Source organism: Bos indicus, chromosome 16 (genome assembly GCF_029378745.1).
Source record: "Bos indicus isolate NIAB-ARS_2022 breed Sahiwal x Tharparkar chromosome 16, NIAB-ARS_B.indTharparkar_mat_pri_1.0, whole genome shotgun sequence".
NCBI lineage: Eukaryota > Metazoa > Chordata > Mammalia > Artiodactyla > Bovidae > Bos > Bos indicus.
In genome coordinates this window covers 76074074-76097313 of record NC_091775.1, presented here as the reverse complement: position 1 = coordinate 76097313, position 23240 = coordinate 76074074, and the positions used below count along the sequence as shown (strand labels likewise).

The window sequence follows — 23240 nt, the reverse complement described above, 5'->3', positions numbered from 1 at the left end:
AGGCTGGGCTGGCTCTGCCTCCTTGGCACACACATGCACACTGAGGCACACGCATGGCTGTGCACGTGCATGAGGACACACTCCCACACACTTGTCACTTATGGCTGCACACGGGCCATCAGGACACCCGTGAGAGGCGTTACTTGCTCTCGCATTAACCTCATTCTACATCAAGCATTCTTTCATAAAGGCTCAGTTCCCCGTGCCCTGGGGGAGGGTCAGCTCCCAGCCATTCCGTCCCACTCTGGGAACCTGGGGGGCTTACCTCGGTGATCTGAGGGTTGGAGCACTTGACGTTGTGGCTGGACCAGTCGAGCCAGGGGCTGGAGGAGCTGCTGCAGTGCTGCTGAAGGGTGCATCTGCGCTCGCCACTGCACCAGCCACACTCAAACTTCCGGTCGGCCTTGAGGCAGAGGCCGCAGCTCTCCCGCTGGGCTGCACACTTGTAGAGGTGGACTGCAGAGGGAAGGACGGGGCGGTCAAACAGGGAGCTGCAGAGGACTCCTCACTGCTTACCCCCTTCTTGCGAGCGTGATAGAAACCGCCCCGTCCACGGATAACACCAATGATTGTCATTATCCTTGCAAAGAATAATTGACGGGGAATTAATAATAAATTGAGGCTCTTAGCAGTTGTTTAAAGGCACGACAGAAAATATTATTATTTAAGAATTCTGGCTCTAGATTAAGTTGGATCAGGGCTTTTCTTGTGGCTTCAGCACTTCCTAGCGATGTGACAAAGAATTTAAATTCTTTGAGTATCTAGTCTGTAACACTCGGGGATCAGTTAGTTCAGTCAGTTCAGTTCTGATCAGTTCAGTTCAGTCGCTCAGTCGTGTCTGACTCTTTTAGACCCCATGGACTGCAGCACACCAGGCCTCCCTATCCATCACCAGCTTCCGGAGTTTACTCAAACTCACGTCTGTTGAGTCGATGATGCCATCCAACCACCTCAGCCTCAGTCATCCCCTTCTCCTCCTGCCTTCAATCTTTCCCAGCATCATCATTTTCAAATGAGTCAGTTCCTTGCATCAGGTAGCCAAAGTATTGGAGTTTCAGCTTCAGCATCAGCCCTTCCAATGAATATTCAGGACTGATTTCCTTTAGGATGGACTGGTTGGATCTCCTTGCAGTCCAAGGAACTCTCAAGAGTCTTCTCCAACACCACAGTTCAAAAGCATCAATTCTTCGGCACTCAGCTTTCTTTATAGTCCAACTCTCACATCCATATATGACTACTGGAAAAACCACAGCCTTGACTACACAGATCTTTGCTGGCAAAGTAATGTCTCTGCTTTTTAATATGCTGTCTAGGTTGGTCATAACTTTTCTTCCAAGGAGCAGACATCTTTTAATTTCAAGGCTGCAGTCACCATCTGCAGTGATTTTGGAGCCCCCCAAAATAAAGTCTGTCACAGTTTCCACTGTTTCCCCATCTATTTGCCAAGAAGTGATGGGACCAGATGCCACGATCTTAGTTTTCTGAATGTTGAGTTTTAAGCCAACTTTTTCACTCTCCTCTTTCAATTTCATCCAGAGGCTCTTTAGTTCTTCTTTGCTTTCTGCCATAAGTGTGGTGTCATCTGAATATCTGAGGTTATGGATATTTCTCCTGGGAATCTTGATTCCAGCTTGTGCTTCATCCAGCCCAGCATTTCCCATGATGTACTCTGCATATAAGTTAAATAAGCAGGGTGACAATATACAGCCTTGACGTACTCCTTTCCTGATTTTGAACCAGTCTGTTGTTCCATGTCAAGTTCTAAGTGTTGCTTCTTGACCTGGATACAGATTTCTCAGGAGGCAGGTGAGGTGGTCTGGAATTCTCTTCTCTTTAAGAATTCTCTACAGTTTGTTGTGATCCACACAATAATCACTGTTTTTCGTGAGGTTTGAATGAGATGTGGTCTTCAGTGATTGACACGGTGTCCGCAGCATAGCCTAGTTCTGTACATACTTACTATCTTTTCTTTCAACTCAGGCTACATTCTTGGATGTGGTATTCAGTGACTGACACGGTGTCCGCAGCATAGCCTAGTTCTATACTTACTATCTTTTCTTTCAACTCAGGCTACGTTCTTGCGCTGCTGCCTCTATTTCTGACACATATGGGCCTCGCTGAAAGAGGTCAGGACTGATTCCCCATTTCAGGCAAAAATGAAGCTCAAAGAGAGAGGTAGGGACTCTCAGAGTTTAAAGGTTAGAGCCCCAAGCTGGAACACACTCGCTGTGCTGCTAGAACGCAGGTCCCGAGAGGACAGGGGTACGCAGGGGGACCTGGTGGGTCTGAGAGATGCTGGCTGGGCTTTCAAGAGAGGCCACGTGCCTGGCGGCGTGGAGACAGAGCTAGCTCATAAGGAAAGAGGGTGGGCACAGTCTTGTGGATGGAGAGAACATCCCGAAAGAGGACAAACCGGCTACTTTTGGGGTCTGCAGATGCTCTTGGTTTTGTCTCTTCCGCACTTAGAGGCCCTGGACGGGCCAGTGGCAGAACAGTTTTGTGAGCCCGAGGCTTGGTTGTTGTCTGCTGCTGTTTTGAATTCAGAGTCCCAGGAGGAATTCTCCAGAAGGGGGATACTGGGAAAGCCCTTTCTCAGTTCTTCTGGTCAAGCACACATGAGCTCGCAGGCCCCTGGGCAGCGTGCGTCTGGAGGCCAGGGACAGGTCCCAGGGGAGGCGCATTTTTTTATTCTTCCATGGGTTTATTCTTCCCTTTTATTCTCATCCTGTTCCTCTGCTCTGCCAAGCATTCCTCAATCCCAGCTACAGAGACTACATTGAAACATCCTGATCCTATGGTTTCTTATGGTACAGGGCAGGAAATGGGAATCTTAAAATGAACAGGTCGACACTGCATTTATTAACATGCATGAATGGTCCACATCTAATTCCTCATTTGATCCTCACGATGGCCCCCCGCTGCCCAGATAGAGAACTTGGGACACACAGAGGACCGGTAATTAGTGTGAGTTCATCTAGCTACCAGTGAAAGAGGCAGGATTCGAACCCCAGTTCGTTGGATTATGGAATCCTAGTCCTTTGCACCAACACAATGCATTAGCCTCCAGGGACAGCGAGGCTCTGGGTGGGAGGTGAGTGTGAAGACACCATGGCCTATGCATTCAAGGAGCTGCTTAAAAGTTGTTGGGTGCCACAAGGGAGGATTCTGATACAAGAGCTTGGATGTGGCCATTTTTTTTTCTCTAAAACTCCAGGTGCAAAGGCAACCTCCGGGAACTAAGCCCAGATTCTCAGCAGGCGAAATGTCTATCTCCTAGCACTGGGAAAGTTTGGCCTGGGTATGAGGAGAAATAGAAGAAGAATCTCCCAGCCTGGGCTCTGATTTCGATGGCAGCATCCAGTACAGGGATGGCAGCGCCTGGAGGAGATGCTGAAGCACTCACAGGTCCTCCTGGGGCCTTGGTCCCTCTCTCTGTGCCCCTGGGGTGACCTCAGCCTGAAGGACAGGCTTGTGAAAACCCTAGCTAATTGAAACGTGACATGTGGCTCATGGCCCTGGGTCAGAGGACAGGGTTCTGGGGGAGGAAGTTTCACATCTCACAGTGGCCTGAGCCATAGGAGGAAGGACAGTGCCTTGGTTAAGCACGTGAGCTCCAAAATGAGACTGTCTGGGTTCAAATCCTGTCTCTTATTATTTGACTCTTGGTCCATTTCTTTCTTTTTTCAACTTCATTGAGGTGTAACTGACAAAAAAAATTGTATAATATTTAAAGTGATAATTTGATATACTACAGAGCGAAAAGATTTCTCCCATCTTGTTAATTAATAGATGTTAAGAACACACAAATGTTAAGAACATTTAAGTTCTGCTCTCTTAGCAAACTCCAGTTCCATAACACAGTGATATCAACCATAGTCACCATGCTATAATTAGATTCTTATTCATCTTAGGGCTGGAAGTTTGTACCCTTTTACCAACTTCTCCCTATTTCTCCAACCTTCAACCTCTTTTCTATTCTGCTTCTGATGAGTTGGGACTTTCCCCTCCCAGATTCCACATATAAGTTATCCTACACAGTCTTTGTCTTAAAAACATGGAACACTTGGTGAGCTGGCGTCACTTTGTGCAGGGGTCAGGCTGGTCTCCGCCTTGTTCCAATTTTAGTGTCCGTGTTGCCAAAGCCAGCAGTCTTGGTCTCCCTCTTAGCTTCTTTGGGTCTTGGTTCCCTTATTTATAAAATGAAGATAATGCTAGGGCATCCTTCTCAGTGTTACAATGATTAGGACAAAAAAAAAAAAAAAATCCTAAATAAATCACTCAGTGAGTGCCTAGCCAGGGTGCTCATCAAACTGGAGTCACTTCAGTCACTCTGGAGCGCTGGGCGGAATGCTGTACGGAGGGCAGCCAACCTGGCACCCAGGAGGACCTCCACGTGGGTCTGCAGGACCAGAATGAGGCCACCTCATGGAACGCCCTCTCCCGCATCAGCCCAGCTCCTATCTGAGGTTTCTCGCAACAGCCGTGCCCTGGAGTCAGCCAGCTGGGCCCTCCCACCCACCTCAGGACCAGGGGAGCAGATTGACAAGCCTTCTTTGTACAGCGGCTGAGGCCAAAGACAGGAGAACCAGGACCTCTTTGGGAATAATATCTCCATTTCCAGGGAAACCGGCAGGACGTTCCTGCCTGCTGTTCTCCTGGTCAGGTTCCACAGACACTTCAAAGTCTTCGGGAGCCAGAGGAACAGGCGATGAGCCGGCAGCCGCCCGGCGGATGCTCTGGTTGTAATAAAACACGGTTCCCAACAGGACTCCTTTGATGACGCCAAATGTTGCTTTGGGGGCCTCTGAAGAGTTCCGCGGACAGGGGGAGTATATTATTCATGGCACCGTGGCCGGCCGGCTCTGATCCCTCCAGCCCCGGTCTTTCCCGGGGGTCGCAGAAAGACAAAAACTTGACCCGGAAGTAGCCGCCTACCTTTCAGGTCCTGAGGGTTGTCGATGATGAAATTGCCATTCCACACCACGGCAAAGTCCACGGCCAGGTTGCTGATGTCCATGCCGTCGTACTGGTACTGCGGGGAGAGGGGCGGGGCACACGTTCACGAGGAATTCTATCCCGGGGGTCAGGGTGCTGCTGGCATCCCAGGGGGCCAGGAAGCAAACCAGGGGCTCGGGTTCCCTCTGGGATGAGAGAGGAGCAGATGGAGAGACAGGAGCCCCAGGCGCGCTCACATCATCCCTACAGTGCCTCCCTCCGACTCCCAGTCACTGGCACCAACAGGATCCCGCTCAGACCCCTTTGCTGGCATTTAAAACCTCCTATAATCCAGTCCAGGCTTAGTTCTCCAACCTTCGCTTCCACTGCTTTCCTCCAGAAACCTCTGGAGCCTCTGTCTCCGAGGAAACTCTCCTAAGCCCCTCGCTGCACCCGTTCGGTTCACACCTCACAAGGAAAGCCTCTCCTCTCCCGACAGCCTCCAGCCTCCAGCACCTTGCCTCTTCTAGCCTGGCTCAGACGCACCTTCCCCTCTTCTCTGCCCTCCCTCCCAGCCCACTCCGTGCTCCCCGTCCCCTGGTGTTTGGTCTTGAACCCGGCACTTCCTGGGATCTGCACTGGATTTCCCCCCATGGAAATCTCTTTAGGAAGCCCACTCACCGCTCTGGACACCCCGCAAAGCCCTGACACAGCACGTGCATAACGGACGGCAGTGCCTCAGTGGTTGACTGGCCAGGCCCTGCAGGGGCCCTTTCTTTCCACGTGTGAGCTTTACTTCCATCAACAGTCCACTAGGGACAGTGCCCAGAGCTTTGCGGGCACACCTCTGAGCAGCCCAACCCCTGAAGGCTACCAAGCCGCAGTCGGGAGTGGACTTCCTCCCATGTTGATCCTGCCTGGGACCCTCAAGCCCTCAGACACATCAGACCCGCCCCTCTGGTGGCCCAGCTCCTGAGCCTCAGCGGAGACCGCCCCTGGGACTCCCTGCCGCGGGGGCTGCCCGGCCTGGCCATGCAGCTCCCGGGGCCTGTCACCGTCAGCCCGCCCCCCTCCCCGGCCCCAGCTTCCCACCGCCTTCCTCCCTTTGTCGTGCTCCATGACTTTCTCATCTCCTACCTTCCCCGGGTGCTGGGCGGTCTTCCACCAATTACAAATTCTATCAAGCGCCCGTGACCCGGGAACCCTACAGCTCCCTGATAAGAGGCCCAAGATTTCTCTTTATCGCTCGCAGGCGAATTACCTTCCCTCAGCACCTCTGTCACATTCCTCCCCCCTCCATCTCCCAGCTGACCCCCCACGGGCAGAGACAGGGAGCTGGCAGATGAAAAGATCTTCGCTGGGCTAGCGGGATAATGAAACACCTCGTGGGGCTCTGTGGCGTTCAGGATCGGTTTAACCCTTGCTGCTCTTGAGGTTCACTGCGTCCTCCTCCTCCTCCCCACTCCTTCCTACCTCCCCTGGCCCCTTCTGCAGCTTTCCTCCCGCGTGGTACCCTCCCTGCATCCACTTCCCGAACTGGGGCAGGCTCTGGGGTCACGTTGACTGGCACTGAAAAAGTTTCACCAAAGGCTAAGAGGTACTCTTTCAACTCGGAGAGGGCGCAAATCTCTCAACTTAAGCCACGAGGGTCCTTGCAGCCCTCCACTCCCGCCAACACCTGCCCTGCTCTGTGAGGAACCCTGGGTGTCTGTATACTCTCCTCTGTCTCTGTGGACAGGGGTTGCTTGTGGACGTGGAAGGTTCTAGAAGCTGGGGGGAGGCCAGGCTGAGGCCCTGGCCCAGGTGTGAGAGAAAGGCCGGCTCTGGCTGGCCTGGGCCCCGGTCCTCTTACCGAACTGTTCTGGCACTGGACGCTGGAGCTGTTGAAGCGCAGGGCGGGGACCCGATGGATGGCCCCCTGGATGTTGAGGACGCATTCATAGCCCCGCTGGCCAGACTGAGGCTGGGGCAGGTTTCGGGCCTTGAGGGTGATTGGCTTCACTTCCCCGACGGGTATCAGGATCTCCTCAGTGGGGACCAGCTGGGGGCAGTCCTGGGGAGCAAGCAGAAGGCCTCTGTCTGGTCTGTCCTGGCTCATACCTCCCTACTCCCCAAGCCCGGGTGGAGGGACAGGCCCTTGGTGCCGCGCCAGACCCCTCTGCATCTAGGCGGGGTGCCCCCGAGGACGCTCCTCATTGTGGAGTCGGCAGGGAATGTGAGACCTATCTCTTAGCTCCAGGGCTTTGAGATTGTCATCCCCAGCCCACGAGTCATCCTGAATCTGATGTGCATGTTACCATCGAGGAATTAAATTTTCAAGCCTCGATGTGGCAGGTTGCGGAATTTTTATCTCCTGAGACACAGGCTAAATGAGGCTCTACACGTGCCTGTCCCCAGCCTGGACGCCTGCACCGCTGGCTGCCTCTCCCCACCGGCTCCAGCTCCCCTCTCGCTTGCACCGTCCGTGCCCGAGGCCATCTGTTATCGGCAGCCTCAGCTCCCAGCTCCGACTGAGCGGTCTTTTCAGGAGGTGGATCAAGCCCCCACTGTACCCTATCCGCCCCCCAACCCCGCCTCAATTATCAGTGCTCTAAATGCTTGCTCTGGCTTTTTATCTCAGTTCATTACCAGGCCCGGTGTGAAGACCATGTTGCTTTGGAAAACAAAACAGAAAAAAAAAAGAAAGTCTTGGTGGGCCCGCGCTGCGGGAAGGACCATGAGAGAGCCAGGATGCGAGGGGGAGAGTGATGTCCCCCAGCTCTTCTTCCAGAGGCTGTTTCTCTGCCAGAGGTCAGACGGCCACCTCCCCACAGCTCCAGCCCCCTGCCCACTTTCTCCCTCTCTGGGAGGACATTGCCCAGTGGCCTGGGGCAGTGAGGACACGCAGCCTCCTTCACGTGCAGCCGTGTCCTGTCTCCAAGGATCAGCTGGGGCAAGTCTTGAAGGAGGGGCCTATTTCCTTGGGCCCTTGTGGTCCATGGTGGTGGTGGTTCTTTAGGGATGGTGTAGGGTTGCTCTCCTGCAGAAGGTGCTACTGGCATTTAGTGTGGGGGTGGGGGGCAGGGGGCAGGATGGTGAACTTCCTCAAGGTGTAGGACAGTTCGGTTCAGTCACTCAGTCGTGTCCGACTCTTTGCGACCCCATGGACCGCAACACGCCAGGCCTCCCTGACCATCACCAACTCCTGGAGCTTACTCAAACCCATGTCCATCGAGTCGGTGATGCCATCCAACCATCTCCGCCTCTGTTGTCCCCTTCTCCTCCCGCCTTCAATCTTTCCCAGCACCAGGGTCTTTTCCAATGAGTTGGTTCTTTGCATCAGGTGGCCAAAGTATTGGAGTTTCAGCTTCAGCATGAGTCCTTCCAGTGAATATTCAGGACTGATCTCCTTTAGGATGGACTGGCTGCATCTCCTTGCAGTCCAAGGGACTCTCAAGAATCTTCTCCAACACCACATTTTAAAAGCATCAAGGTGTAGGACAGTCTAGAACAATAAATGGTCCTTCTCCAAGGCCCAAGGCATCCCAGGAAAGAAGCCGTTGGTATGGCAGGAATGTTTAACGATGGACGGCCTGGGGCGGTGGGGTGGGGGTGGGGGTAGGGGATGGGGGACGGGGGCTTCTGGCTCAGTGTGGGCTTCAGCAGTGGGCCTCAGAAGGAAGTCCTTCACCATCTGGCCCCTGTGTCCCTCTTACTCTGAGATTCCTGTGCATCGAGGTCCAGCCATACCACAGAGGAATTTAAGATTAGACCTGAGGAGTCGTTGCCCTCACTCATCAACCTCTGGTCCTTTGAAGATGCTTTTCTCTGTACTGGAAACACTCCCCCCGCCACCCCTAATCTTCCTACTGGCCCTTGACTCAGCCCTCTTTAGTTGCTGCTGCTGCTGCTAAGTTGCTTCAGTCGTGTCCAACTCTGTGCGACCCCATAGACAGCAGCCCACCAGGCTCCCGCGTCCCTGGGATTCTCCAGGCAAGAACACCGGAGTGGGTTGCCATTTCCTCCTCCAATGCATGAAAGTGAAAAGTGAAAGTGAAGTCGCTCAGTCGTGTCCGACTCGTAGCGACCCCATGGACTGCAGCCTACCAGGCTCCTCCATCCATGGGATTTTCCAGGAAAGAGCACCGGAGCCTTCAAACTCAGCTCTGCAGCTCCTTCTTTGTAAAGCAGCCCCTGACCCCATCCCTACTGGCAGGTCACAGATACTCCCCAGCCCTCCCCTGGGCCGTCCGCCAGCAGCACTGAGCCCTCACAATTGCAGTTTCCTGTTGACTTGTCCTCCTCACTGGCTTGTGAGCCTTGACGATCAGGCTGCATCTTACTCACCTCCGTATCCCCAGGCTTTATCCCCATTCCTGACGTGTAGTGGACAACTGCTAATGGCTTGTGGGAAGGTAAGTGGAAATCAAGGAAGTAAAGCAACAGACACAAAACTATCTCAAACTTTCCTTTCAGCTCCAACTTCCCAGATTCTTCAGAGATGAGGGTAAATCCTTGTCTTCCGGACATCTAGAGACTTGGGCGGGAGTTTGATTCCCAAAGCTGGGATTGATTTGCAATGGTCACTGTTTCTGGAGTCACAGGATTGCTAAATTGGTAAGTCCGTATCTATTGGAGGAATCCTGAGGATTTACGGAAAGCTGGGTCCAGAAGAAGTTTCCACAGAAACCTGTCTAGGAGGGTCTGGCTGAAGCTCTGGGGTCATGGAGCCGGCCCTCGGTGACTGCCTGTGAGAGCACGGGGCAAGCGCGGTTTCCACAAGAGACAGGATCATGAGACAGCCCCAGAACAGGTGGGGCCCTGTTTAGAAGCCAGTCACTCAAGCTGCCAGCTCATAAACTTGCTCTTTGCTGTACTTTTACTTTTATTCCCCGAGGGCACTCTTGACAGAGTCTTTCATATATTTATAGCCAAGAAAAAAAAAAAAAAGTGAACACCACTTTAGGAAAACCCAGGCATCCCATAGAGAAGGAGATACTATTTCCTGTTAGTGGCTAAAAATCCTCATTGAGTCTAATAAATCAGAATTTTAATTTAGACTGGAAATAAGGCTGAGGTACAGCAAGGGGTGTGTGCGTGTGTGTGTGTGTGTGTGTGTGTGTACCTGTAAGAGAGAGGGAGAGAACAGATTTTCAGAATCAGAACTAGTTGATATATTGTAAAGGATGACCCGTTGTTTTTCACCTCTAATGAGCTCAGAGAACAAATTCAAATTTCACGAGCAGAGTCTTTAAGACATACTTTTGGGAGTATGATGTCTTAGGTTAGTGAACAAGATTGTAGAATCCTATTAACCATGACAAAAATACACGTATGCGTGTGTACATGCACAAATACACACCTATATACCCACACACACCCTCATCTTTCGGGCTGGGTTGTCTGATTCAGCCTGACAGTTGAAGAATCATAAGTAGACTTTATGAGTACTTTTATGCATTTTTTAAAGAGATTCTAAAATTTTATTTAAAAAAAATTCCTGTGGTCTGCTGTTTCAGACTCTCTGGGACTAAGCTGAAGGGTGATGGTTAGGGGCTTCCAAATGCCTAAAGAGGGTTCTGAGATTGCCCCTGGGGAAAAGAATCTCAGGCTTTGCTTGTTTTTGGCTATTTCTCTCGGGCCAGACAGAATTGCATCCTTCCTTGCATTCTCTAGGGAAAGAAGTGGCTGGTGCCCAGGTGTCCTCTCTTCTCCTAGGTAACAGGGGATACACAGACTCCTTGGGTTAGGAGATGGTTCTGCTGACTGTCTGGAGGTGCAGTGGGTCTTGGGTGGGAAAGGCGGTGGTGAGGGTTGAGGTACAGGAGAGCTGGCAGCCCAGAACATTGCCAAGTTGCTGGAACTCAGTTCCTCCGGGGTTTGTGACAGGTGATGCTGTGCTGTGCTGTGCTGGCTTAGTCGCTTGGTCGTGTCTGCCTCTTTGTGACCCCATGGACTGTAGCCCGCCAGGCTCCTCTGCCCACGGGGATTCTCCAGGCAAGAATACAGGAGTGAGTTGCCATGCTCTCCTCCAGGGAGTCTTCCTGACCCAGGAATCGAACCGGGGTCTCCCGCATGGTGGGCGGATTCTTTACCGTTTGAGCCACCAGCGAAGCCCAAGCTGCAGTGGGTAGCCTATCGCTTCTCCAGGGGAATCTTTCTGACTCAGGAATTGAATCGGGGTCTCCTGCATTGCTGGTGGATTCTTTACCAGCTGAGCTAACAGGGAAGCCCGTGGAAGGTGATAGGTTTCATCAAATATAAAAGGCCATTTCCAACCTGTTTGCTCCTGGGAGTACATACACACACACAGACGCACGCACGCACACACACACACACAGCATGCTGCGCCCTTCATGCACAGCGTGAGGACTGCCGTGAACGCTGCTCGAAGACATCGCTCCTGCAGACCCCGGTCTCCTGAGTGACCTCTGTAGGTCATTCTACTCCTCCCTCTGCCTCTAGGTCAATGGGCAGCAGGATCCCGCTCCGCTCCTTAGCAGCAAGCTGAGCTTCTATCGAGATGAGCAGATGTCCTGTTTGGGGACGTCCCGGGGGAGGGGTGGGCTGAGGAGGAGGAGACGTGAGGGGGAGGGCAGGACGCTGGCCCTGCAGCCCGATGGACGAGCCTTCGGGCGGCAGGGTTCACCCTGTTCTGTACTTCACCGGCTCTCAGCACGGGGGACCTTCCTTCAGCCCTCTGAAACGACTGCTCCCACGTGCAAATGACATTATCTTCACCCACTGGACTTCAAAGAGAGACAGCAGCCCACATCCGGGTAAGCTAATCGGATTTATGTGGTTCTATCTCTCCCCCGGGACAGGGTGTAAAGGAGATATTTATGTATCTACATCTCACTAGGCCTGGTTTAGCCATGGTGGGAGATGAGCTTTTCAGGCTGAAAGCCATATATACTCCAGCGCACACCCGCTCGCAAACACTGTCACCGCTTACCCTGGCCCAGGGGGGCCCAGATTTCTGGGACCCCATCCGAGACCGGCTGTGCTCTGAGTGGGGGAAAGGTCTGGCTCGTGAACTTAAAAGCACTCAAGAGATGGCTCAATTGAAATTCAACTTCCTCATCTACAAAATGGGCTTCCAAGTGGCGCTAATGGTAAAGAGCCCGCCTGCCAATGTAGGAGACATAAGAGATGTGATTTCCATCCCTGGGTTGGGAAGATGCCCTGAAGGACCGCATGGCAACCCACTCCAGTATTCTTGCCTGGAGAACCCCATGGACAGAGGAGCCTGGTGGGCTATAGTCCCTAGGGTTGCAAAGAGTCAAACATGACTGAACAGACTTACCACTCAGGCATCTATAAAATGGGACCAGTTATACTTGACAACTCTAGGTTGCAGGCAATAAGGACATGAAGGTCTGTCGTCAGTGGTAATAAACTGGATTAACCATGTTAATATTATCACTGCATATTTCTCACGTGAACTCAGGATCAGAGGACTTCAACTTATTCAGCGCCAGCTTGGGTGTACTGAATCATGACTTCTGCATTTATGTGAGGATCATAGGAAAACTGTTTAAACTTATCAATTTATTCATCTAGGATAGAATTTACTTCATAGAAAAGTTACAACTGAGGTTAAAGATATATATGTATAATGTTGCGTATATAATAAACTCTCAAAAAATGCTAACTACTAATATGTTTATTTTTAATTGCATTCACTCTAGGACCTCCCTGGTGGCTCAGATGGTAGAGTCTGCCCTCAATGTGGGAGACACAGGTTCAGTCTTTGAGTTGGGAAGATCCCCTGGAGAAGGAGATGGCAATCCACTCCAGTATTGCCTGGAAAATCTCATGGCTGGAGAAGCCTGGAGGGCTACAGTCCATGGAGTTGCAAAGAGTCGGACAGTCTATGGGGTTGTTAGTCCGACTGAACGACTAACGCTTTCTCTTTCACTTAGCAAAGCGGTTCTTGGTTTTCAGGACTAAGCCTGGGATCATCGGTCCATCAGCCCTTTGGAAAGAAGTAGGCAGATGTACCTCATGTACTGGCCACCTTTGCATCTGGACATGGAACTACTGACCTGTGTTCCATGGGCAGTTTCTCTGTCTGTGCGAATGGATTTGTGTGGGTCCCTCCACACTGGGGGGCTTCCCAGATGGCACCAGTGGTAAAGAACCCGCCTGCCAATGCAGGAGATGGAAAAGATGCGGCTTGGATCCCTGGGTCAGGGAGATCTCCTGGAGGAGGGCATGGCAACCCACTCCCGTATCCTTGCCTGGAGAATCCCGTGGACAGAGGAGCCTGGCGGGCTACAGTTCATGGGGTCTCAAAGAGTCGGGCACGACTGAGCGACTGAGCACCACACATACGCTCTCCCCACCCCGAACCCTCATGACCAACAGCACAGAGCCTGGTTAAGATCAGGACGGCGAGTGTAGCTGAGACCATGAAAACAGACGTGCGAGCTGGGCCTGATTTTCTGGAGAAAGCATCCTGTACTGCGCCTTTTTGGATGCCTGAGTTCTCTGTAGCCTTAGGCAAAGGAAAAAAAAACTAAATTTTTAGCATCTTGGTTACTACATCTGTCAAATATGAATTATGTGAAACTGCAGGTCTGTTGTGAGAATCAATTGAGATGCCATATGTCAGTGGTTCTCAATCTTCGGCTTACTCTGGGATGGGGCCCAGGAATTTGAATTTCTAACAAGTTCCCGAGTGATGCTGGTGCGGCTGGTTCCCCTCCCCCACCCTCCTGTCACATGCGAGAGAAATGCAAATGCGTGATGTCTCAGCCTTGCTATACAAATCAATGGAGCTAATCAGTTATATATTGTTCCTAAGAAGTAGATAGATGTAAAATTTTGGTTTAAATTGCAGTGGGGCAGGGGGGAGGGGGCTTACTGGAAGCATAAAAGATATTCTAGGAACCCCAAAGGGACAGCTAAGGGATCTCGAGTTCCCAGAAGAACCTGCGGATGCCAGGAAAGACTCCCGACTGAATAAAGGAACTTCGCTCAAGCTGAACACGCTCACCTCTGTGGTTCCCCCCTCGGGGCTTCCCCCTAAAACAAGCTTTGGACAGCTGGGAAGTGATGTGTGAGGGGCTGCGGCCCTGCCATCTCCTGGGGTCCTGCCTCCCACTTCCCGTCCTGAGCTAAGTCAGGAGCCTGGGGGACCCGGGGCCACCCCTCCGAGAGAGCCCATCCCCGGGGTGGGGCCTGGGGCCTGTCAGCAGGGTGAGGAGGAGGAGGCGATGAGACTAAGGCATTTCTCTCACCTCCAGGAGCAGACATTAAGGAGAGGAAATGAAAACTGAGCCGGGAAGCCTCTGGCTTTACCCCCAGGGCTCTTTCGGTATTAATTTAATCCTAACTTTGGATGGCAACCGCCTCTCCCAGGCCCAGCTCTCTGGAATACTTGAGTTACCCGTGGCCGAGAGGGAGCTGTGTTCCAGGGACTTCTAGAGCGCGTGAGGGAGGCGGCATGATTCCAGCTAGCCCTCTGGGCCTCAGGCCCCTGGCCCACACGGGCAGAGTTACTGTCTCGCTGGGTCTTCCACCCCCCGCACTCCTGTGGCTTGCAGGTCCTGTCTGGCTCGGCTCTGGGTTTCTCTGGGCCTGAAGGAGCCCAGCTGCCAGGAGAAAATGAAGTGGCTTCTCATCCGGACGTCCCCGTCATTCTCTCTCTCTCTCGGCATTCTGTGGTCCTTCTCGACTTATTTCATTAACCAAGTTAGGAGGTTAAGGGCTTCCCTTGTAGCTCAGTCCGTAAAGAATCTGCCTGCAATGCTGGAGACCCGTGTTAGATTCCTGGGTCGGGAAGATCCCCTGGAGGAGGAAATGGCAACCCACTCTAGCATCCTTGCCTGGAGAATCACATGGATAGAGGAGCCTGGCGGGCTGCAGTCTATGGGGTCGCAAAGAGTTGGGCACGACTGAGCGACTAACACTTACTAACTTAAGTTAGGAGGTTAGAAGTGGCTGGTATGAAGGTCAGTTTCTGAGGCCCTTCACTGCCCAGCCTTGGCCTCAGCGTCACCCTGCCCCTGGCGTCCGACCTCCCCTGGCCATTGTCCTGTGGACACCCAGGCTGGGTCCTCCCTCTGTCCCACTGCACCCTCGGGTCGTGGGTCCTTTCCTACGGGTGAGAAGACAGGCCTGAAAAGCGGTCTCAGCCTCCTGCAGGATCCCGGGGCTGGGATTAATTTCCAAGGCCCACTAAGACCAGCGTGGCGCTCTCTGGGCAGCCACTTCAAAGCATCCTGACTGGCTGGAGGAAAGGCCTTCCTTGAAAGGTTCTCGGGCCCGAGATAACTGGCTCCATCCCGCGGAGGCACCTGTGGTTGGGTCTGCCTTAAATACCGCCTGTGGGCACCATCTGTGTGTGTTTCTTTCAAGACAGGCAGATTTCATTTTTTTTCTAGCCTGAATATAACACATATTGTTTCAGAAGCTAAGAAGAATTCAAGGCCGTGTGTGTGTGTGTGTGTGTGTGTGTGTGTGTGTGTGTGTGTGATTGCGTTTGGGAAACCTTTCAAGGCTTACTTTCTTCTTAATTAAAAGTTTAAAAAATTAGCTTTATTGAGGTATAACTGGGCTTCCCAGGTAGCTCAGTGGTGAAGAACCTGCCTGCCAATACAGGAGACATGAGTTTGATTCCTGGGTCAGGAAGATTTCTTGGGGAAGGAAACGGCAACCCATTCCAGTGTTCTTTCCTGGGAAATCCCATGGACAGAGGAGCCTGGTGAGTTACAGTACATGGGGTTGCAAAACAGTCAGGCCTGACTTAGCGACTAAACAACCATTGACAAATACAATTGTGAGGTGCTTAACACTGATGAGCCTATCCGCAGGGCGGGGATAGAGACGCAGACACAGAGCGCGGACTTGTGGACACGTCAGGAGGAGGAGAGGCCGGGATGAACAGAGAGAGCAGTGCTGAAATACCCACACTGCCGCGCGTCAAACGGCCAGCTCGTGGGAAGTTGCTGTACAAAACAGGCAGCTCAGCCCGGTGCTCTGTGATACCTGGAGGGCTGGGCGGGTGGAGTGGAAGGAGGCTCAAGGGGAGGGGATATAGGGACACTTAACAGGTCAGGAAGCAGCACTTAGAACTGGACATGGAACAACAGACTGGTTCCAAATAGGAGAAGGAGTACGTCAAGGCTGTATATTGTCATCTGGCTTATTTAACTTATATGCAGAGCACATCATGAGAAATGCTGGGCTGGAGGAAGCACAAGCTGGAATCAAGATTGCCAGGAGAAATAGCAATAACCTCAGATATGCAGATAACACCACCATTATGGGAGAAAGTGAAGAGGAACTAAAGAGCCTCTTGATGAACATGAAAGAGGAGAGTGAAAAAGTTGGCTTAACACTCAGCATTCAGAAAACTAAGATCATGGCATCTGGTCCCATCACTTCATGGCAAATAGATGAGAAAACAGTGGAAACAGTGACAGACTTTATTTTTTTGGGCTCCCAAATCATTGCAGATGGTGACTGCAGCCATGAAATTAAAAGACGCTTACTCCTTGGAAGAAAAGTTAGGACCAACCTACACACCATGTTAAAAAACAAAGACATTACTTTACCAACAAAGGTCCGCCTAGTCAAAGCTATGGTTTTTCCAGTAGTCATGTATGGATGTGAGAGTTGGGCTATAAAGAAAGCTGAGTGCCAAAGAATTGATGCTTTTGAACTGTGGTGTTAGAGAAGACTCTTGAGAGTTCCTTGGACTGAAAGGAGATCCAACCAGTCCATCCTAAAGGAGATCATTCCTGAGTATTCATTGGAAGGACTGGTGCTGAAGCTGAAACTCCAATACTTTGGTCACCTGATGCAAAGAACTGACTTATTTGAAAAGACCCTGATGCTGGGATTGAAGGCGGGAGGAGAAGGGGATGACAGAGGATGAGATGATTGGATAGCATCACTGACTCAATGGCTCATGAGTTTGAGTAAACCCCAGGAGTTGGTGATGGACAGGGAGGCCTGGCGTGCTGCAGTCCATGGGGTCTCAAAGAGTTGGACACGACTGAGTGACTGAATTGAACTGAATGGCTGATTCATATTCTTCTACAGCAGAAACCAACACAACATTGTAAAGCAATTATCCTCTAATTAAAAAAAAATTAACTGTACAACATGATCATGTCGATCAAGGTGCTCTTTCTTGGAAGTAACTGTTACTTCTACCTTGATTAGGAGAGACAAGAAACTTCCTTGAAATCTTAGACAAGGAGGTCCAAGGAACACTTCCTATCAATGACGTTTGGTTACAGTGGTCATTGATTGCTCTATGCTTTCACGCATGCATGCTACAGACTTTCACTGGAAAAGGCCCTGAGGAAACTCCTGCCTTTAAGGAGGTTGTAGTCAAATGGCAACCCACTCCAGTATTCTTGTCTGGAAAATCCCATGGACAGAGGAGCCTGGCAGGCTACAGTCCATGGGGTCACAAAGAGTCAGACACAACTGAGCGACTTCACTTCTTCAGTCTAGTGTAAGAGGAGACAGATAAAGGTCACAGCAATATTTGTCCATGCTACGCAGTCACTTATTTACATTTATGGATTTCCTAAAAGGTAGAACGAGATGGGGATGTATATTCATGCACATGTGTGTTTGTGGGAATACGTAAGGTCTCTATAGCTGTTCAAACCCAACTACTGGTCACCCTGGGGCATGGAAAACATTAGATATGAAAAAAGGACGTTGACTCAGCAGGCTTCATTGTCCTAAGGCCTGCTGTGAGCTTGTAAGAAAGTGAACCTCAAGGAAACATCACTGGGTGGGATTATTTATTGGAAAGATAAGCAATTTATTATCTCCCTGTGTTGATAACAAAGGTGGAACCGGTCTTAGCGATGGCACATTGACTGTATCATAAAATGGGGCTTTTAGCAAGCCTGGGTTCTTTTCACCAGTGGACTGCCTCTCTCTTCTATAAGGCCACCTACTCAGTCCTACAAAAGAGTCAAAGAATCATTGAATTTTAGCCTAGGAAGAGAGGCTGGCATGAAAGAGTGGTTGAGAGTGAATGTGCTATTGAACTAGACTGTGTCTGCAGCCAAGCAGAGGGCTGAAAACTCAGAGAACAAATGCCATTCTCCACGCTCTTCTAGACCGTGGAGTCTGTTTGGTTGGATATGTTTCCTCTGAGCTTTCAGTCTCAGCCCTCAGCTCTCCTCGAACTTTTGAATGAATACAATTCCAGGAGTCTAGCAAACACAGTGCACTTCTCCTTCTCGGGAGTATTTGCTGCCATTTTTTTTTTTTTTTTGGCTTTATAATACCAGGGTTTTCTAACCTCTTTGGAAGAAGCCCAACGTGGACCGGGGCAAGGAGATGGCCAAGCTGTCGGACTGGCCATCTGAAAAGGGAGGTCTGCTCAGATCCACTGGGGATGCTGCTGTGCCAGGCTGAGCCCTGCTTACCTCTGAAATGTTGATCCGACCCTCCTGGAAGGAGCAGGTGGTGGGGTCATGAGTACAGAGGTTTCGGTATTTGCACCAATGGCAGCGGAAGGCGCTGTTGACACAGGACAGGCACCTGCAAAGACAGACAGTAAGAGGCAGAGAGAGGACAGCACACAGGGCAGGGGGAGGGGCAGGGAGCCCACGCGCCGTGACGTAAGTCCACTACCCGAGTCTTGCTCTCACAATCTCCCCAGCCCTGAAAACTGTGGCTTCTCCCTCTAAGATGCTCAGGGGACCAGGGGGCCAGAAAATTGAGGGAGAAATGTGTCCAGAGTGGGAATAATGTCTCCGAAAGCAGTGGAGTGCTCGAGCTGGTCTGTTTCAGCTCATGACAGCCAATTATTCATATTTTCAGGAATGTTGCAAGCGGGTCATCGACATGATAGCAGCTTGAAACGAGCCACAGAGGGAGTCTTTATGCCATAGCAATTGGAAAATGCCACCTACTAAATTTTTCCCCCTGATTTCTGATAGCTAAACATTTGCCAGCCTAGCACCACTTATAGGAGGGAACAGCCCAAGGAGAGCAGGGATAGGAACTGGGCTGACCTGGTTCCCGTTTTGCCTCTGGCCCTGCCATGAGGGCTGCCCCGAGTAAGTCACTTCACCTGTTGAACCAGAATTTCTTCATCCGTCTGTACGGAAACTTTTCTGTCCACTCCATGGGGTTGTTTTGTGCCAAACGAGATAACGTACAGGACGTGGTTTTAAAAAATACAATGCTAAATGTATTATTTTTAGGGGCTTAACTTACCTGTTACTTCAAGCTCTTAAACCATATTTGAGTGTTCACAGGTGGTTCATATCACCTGTGTTTTGGAGTTTGAGTGGAGTGAATGGTATCAACGGATAACTCTGTCGCCCCCTCCAAGTAGCCAGACATGGTAGCCACAGGCTGTGCGTGGCTCCTGCCCTTCTCGCCAGGTAGAGCGCCTCTTTGCCTCTGGTTTCCCCTGCATTCTGTGCGTATCATCTGGGTTCCCTGTGTGCGGTCAGACACCACCAGGGAAGTAGGTCTGGCCGGTGGAGGTGTTCCACTCGCTCCTTGCCAGATCCCCTAATCCAGTCTTGTCTCCACTGGGCCCACCTGGCAGGCACGTGGCCAGGTCTGCAAACTGGCGCCACCTGCTGGGGCCCTAATGGCACTCGGGAGGATGCGGCTTGATCCAGGGCCCGCTGGTTCATAAGTCACGGCGGACCAGGCGCGTTATCCCATCCACACTTCTTCCCCGTGCCGGATATTTTCATCCCCTTCTAGATGTGCCCGTAGTTATTTCGTTCCTGAACTTGGGCCAGATGGATTGGGTCTTCCTCACATCTTACGATTCAGCAAGTAAATCACAAAAATGGATCAAGGATGATGAGACCAGGGTTCTTCGAGAACAGGCTTGTCCACTTGCTAATCTGGTGACCTCCAATGGAGCACCTGTCCCTCTGGGCCTTAATTTACCGTAGTAAAAGGAGAGGCTTGAACGCGATCCTGTGATTTGTAAGTGGATGGATAAGACAGTGCGTGGAATTAAAGGTCAAAGATACTTGCTTTTCTTTCTGCTAAAACTTGCTGCCCGTGACAGCATCTCCACTGCCACGGTAATCCACGGTTGAGCATGGTGACATCACACCAGGGTGTCGTGGAGATGAGGACGTCCTCCAAGCAATGCGTTCCATCACCACTGTGCTGGAGCGTGAGAGGGAGGTTGGGGAGTTCCCAGTCCAAGATGCTCACAGTTTCCAAAACAGGGTTAGCTGGGATTCGATGCAGGGCTTAGGGGGCGATTTTATCCGGTTCAGCTCCTGCCACATACCGCCTTGCCTTGGCTCCTCCCAGGCCACTTTCTATCACCTGTTCTGTCTTTCTCGGTACATCTATTGATTTGTCCCGAATGGATCCAAGCGACATCTCCTTCCGTAGCTGCTCTGGAGACCCGAGAACTCCAGCAGATGATTCTCATCATGAAAATCCAGATCAGAAAAGGGGAGATGAACGAAGCTCATTTGTCTATTTTTATGGCTTAAAGGTTCCTTTAGGGCTTAGCTGCTAACAGACCCTTTCCCCACATGGATTGCTGGGCCCATCATGGCCACAGCCTGGACCCTGAGACTTGATGCCCCTGGAGTGCTCAGGTGGATCCTGTCCTGGGCAACAGGAGGATGGGTCCCAGAACGTTCCCAGGCGCTTCTCCCTCCGGCCTGGAGCTCTTGGTTGACTTCTGCTCTGGCCTATGACCAAGGTCACATGGCCCTGACGTGGCCCTATTACAGAGACCCCCGTTTCTCTTGAGTTTCCAGATGACGTGGAAAGAGTCTCTGCTCTTGCCTATGACCAAGGTCACATGGCCCTTACGTGGCCTTATTACAGAGACCCCCGTTTCTCTTGAGTTTCCAGATGACGTGGAAAGAGTCTCCGTTTCACTTCAAGAGAAGACCGGCAGAAAGTAAGTATGGGTCTCTCTCCTCCACTCCCGACCCCGATTTTGACTTATGAAGTGTGCCCGGCTTCCTGCATAGCTGTAAGAACTCACAGCCATGGCACTCAGCTGCTGGACGTGGCTGGTGAAGTCAGATGGGCAGCACCTAAGCCCCTCTGGGGACCGATGGTTGGGTCTGGTTTTCGCTTCCTCCTTGAAAAGTTGAAGGCTCAGTGTGGACCTCAGGAGAGTTGAAAGCCCCCTCGCTGTGTCCCAGCCCAGGTCCTTTATTCGGGCACTGGGTGAGGCCATTTCCCCAGCCTTGCCCCTCCTCTGAGGCTGTCATCTCTGAGTCCCTCTTCATGTGCCCATGGATAATGTGGCTACGTTCCGCTGGCTGCTAATCTCCACATTCAAAGCCACCACCCGCTGGCATAAAAGGGAGGACTTCCCTTCGGGCTCCTGGGCCATGACTTCTGTTTCTACTTCACACCCTTTTTAACTCTTAGCTTGAGAGTTGAGGGTAGGGTGTGGTGCAAGGGAGACTGAATGAGATCAGAGGCTGTGGACAGCGAATGCCATTCGGTTCGGTATAACTGAATAAACCGAATATAACTGAAATATTTAGGGGGCACTTTACGCTGTTCTAGACAAAGTGCCACGTCTGATCGGGAGACTGGGTGGTGACCGTAAGTTCTTGTCCTGTGGGAACTTAGGAAACCCCCACGCACATCCAGACCTGGGGCAAGTTGGCTCCTGGCCTGGCCCTGCCATGACCCGCTGGCTCGCCAGTCTCCCCGACCTCATCTCTAAGGGAGGGCGCTGGCCCAGGTGCTCTTCCCGCTCTGACACTGAATGCCGGCTCGCGCCGCTAGGGGCGTGCTTACAGTTGGTGGGCGCTGCAGTTGTAGAACTTGAACTCAGTGCTGACGAATATCTTCCCCGTCTCCTTGGATCTCAGCTGCAGCTCTAGCCCAAACCAGTCTGAAAAAAAAGGCGGGGAGGGGCGGAAGGAGAAAGTTACAAGCTGGGAGCCCAGTGGAGAGGCTAGGGGCTAAATCATTCAGCCACTCCGGGGCTCCCATGGGGCAGTGATGGCAGACGGAGCCTTCCTGAGTCCTCTTCCAAGAGTCCCTTTCATCCTTCTGATGACCAGCCCATCACTGAGACCCAGACACCCTAGGCCCCCCTCTTAGGGAGGACGTGACAGATCAGATTCTGTAGAGTCCCCTGCCTAGGTTGAATATGTTCAGTTACTGAAAGACTGTCAGAAATATCAGGTCATCAATATAAAAATAAAACTTAAAAATATATATATATATCAGGTCAAAACCCCTAAAAGCCCCCAGTTCTACGGAGAGAACCTACTAAAAACCACTGGCTGAAGCTTCCGACGTTCCTCGAAGGAAAGGGAAGTCTGGAAAAACTCTTATGCACACTGCGCAGGCTTAACCCAAATGGGAGACAGGGACCTCCCTCTTCCTGAAATTTCCTTGGGGCATGACAGTTTGCCTTCAAACTTAAACGGATTTATAAGTCAAATTAGAGTCTGGCGTAAGAAGACCTAGTCTGGCAGCTGTCAGTCGGTCTGTGCTGGCACTTGCCACCCTCTCTCCTGGGTCCCCTACTCTGGGCCAGCCTGATAAGCAGCCCTGAGCATTCGACGCTCACTGCAGAGGCTTCTTACCCTGATCCAGAGGGATGACAGGCACATCCTTGGGTCCCGGTGAGATGCAGATGACCTGGCTCCCAGATACTTGTCCCTCTACCTCCGTCAGGTTCCCAAAGGCACAGGAGATGCCCACAGACAGATCAGGGGCATCGCTCACAACCAGGCTGAGCTGTGGGTGGAGCAGAGAGACAATGCTGTGGGAACACCCCGCAGGGCTCGGGGGACCTGGGCTCCAGGCCTGGCCCTGCCACTGTCCACTTGCTCACTCCTCTCCCCGGACCTCATCTAGGAAGAAGATGTCAGTCCAGAAGACCTTCTAGCTTTGACCCGGAGCCATTACCGTAGCACTGCAAGGGGTGTTGCAGGGTCAGTGGTCTTTATTATTAATATTACTTTTCAGTCTTGTCCAGAATCATAAAGCACTGAGGGGAGAGGAAGGGATGGTAGGGGTGAGGGAAGGTCCCAAAACCCATCTCAGCCTGAGCTCATTTTGACATGAAACCATGCAAACTTGAAAAAAGCCAGTCAGAGTTGAACTCATCACAAATAAGACTTAGCTCTGGTTCATAGGAGAACACGTGCCACCAGCCTGGAGGTTTATAAGGAGTTTACCATTTGGCTGGCTCCCCACCCTGGCTGTCATGCAGGGGCTGGCTACTAAGGCGGTGGGCTTCTATTCTCGGTTGGCCTCTGGCTCTTTGCCCACTGAGTGTTCCCTGAGAGCAGGGCAGTTGCCTCACAAGGCGCTTAGGGGATCAGAGAAAGGCAGGAAGTGGACACCAATGCCCTGGATGA

At 51.7% G+C, this 23240-nt stretch overlaps 1 protein-coding gene across 4 annotated transcripts in view; it reads right to left on the bottom strand.

The window, feature by feature from the left end:
- The window catches only part of PLXNA2 (plexin A2), a 234109-nt gene that overhangs the window by 57765 nt on the left and 153104 nt on the right, over positions 1 to 23240 (bottom strand). For 3 of the 4 annotated variants that reach the window (XM_070768668.1, XM_070768667.1, XM_070768669.1), the window contains 6 exons: positions 22461 to 22614; positions 21661 to 21757; positions 18324 to 18438; positions 6788 to 6988; positions 4936 to 5032; positions 266 to 456 (listed from right to left, as the gene is read on the bottom strand). In XM_070768668.1, the coding sequence (XP_070624769.1) occupies positions 266 to 456; positions 4936 to 5032; positions 6788 to 6988; positions 18324 to 18438; positions 21661 to 21757; positions 22461 to 22614 (855 nt within the window). Of the gene's footprint in view, positions 1 to 265; positions 457 to 4935; positions 5033 to 6787; positions 6989 to 8556; positions 17853 to 18323; positions 18439 to 21660; positions 21758 to 22460; positions 22615 to 23240 lie in introns of those variants that run through there. The other variant, XM_070768670.1, reaches the window with a different exon arrangement.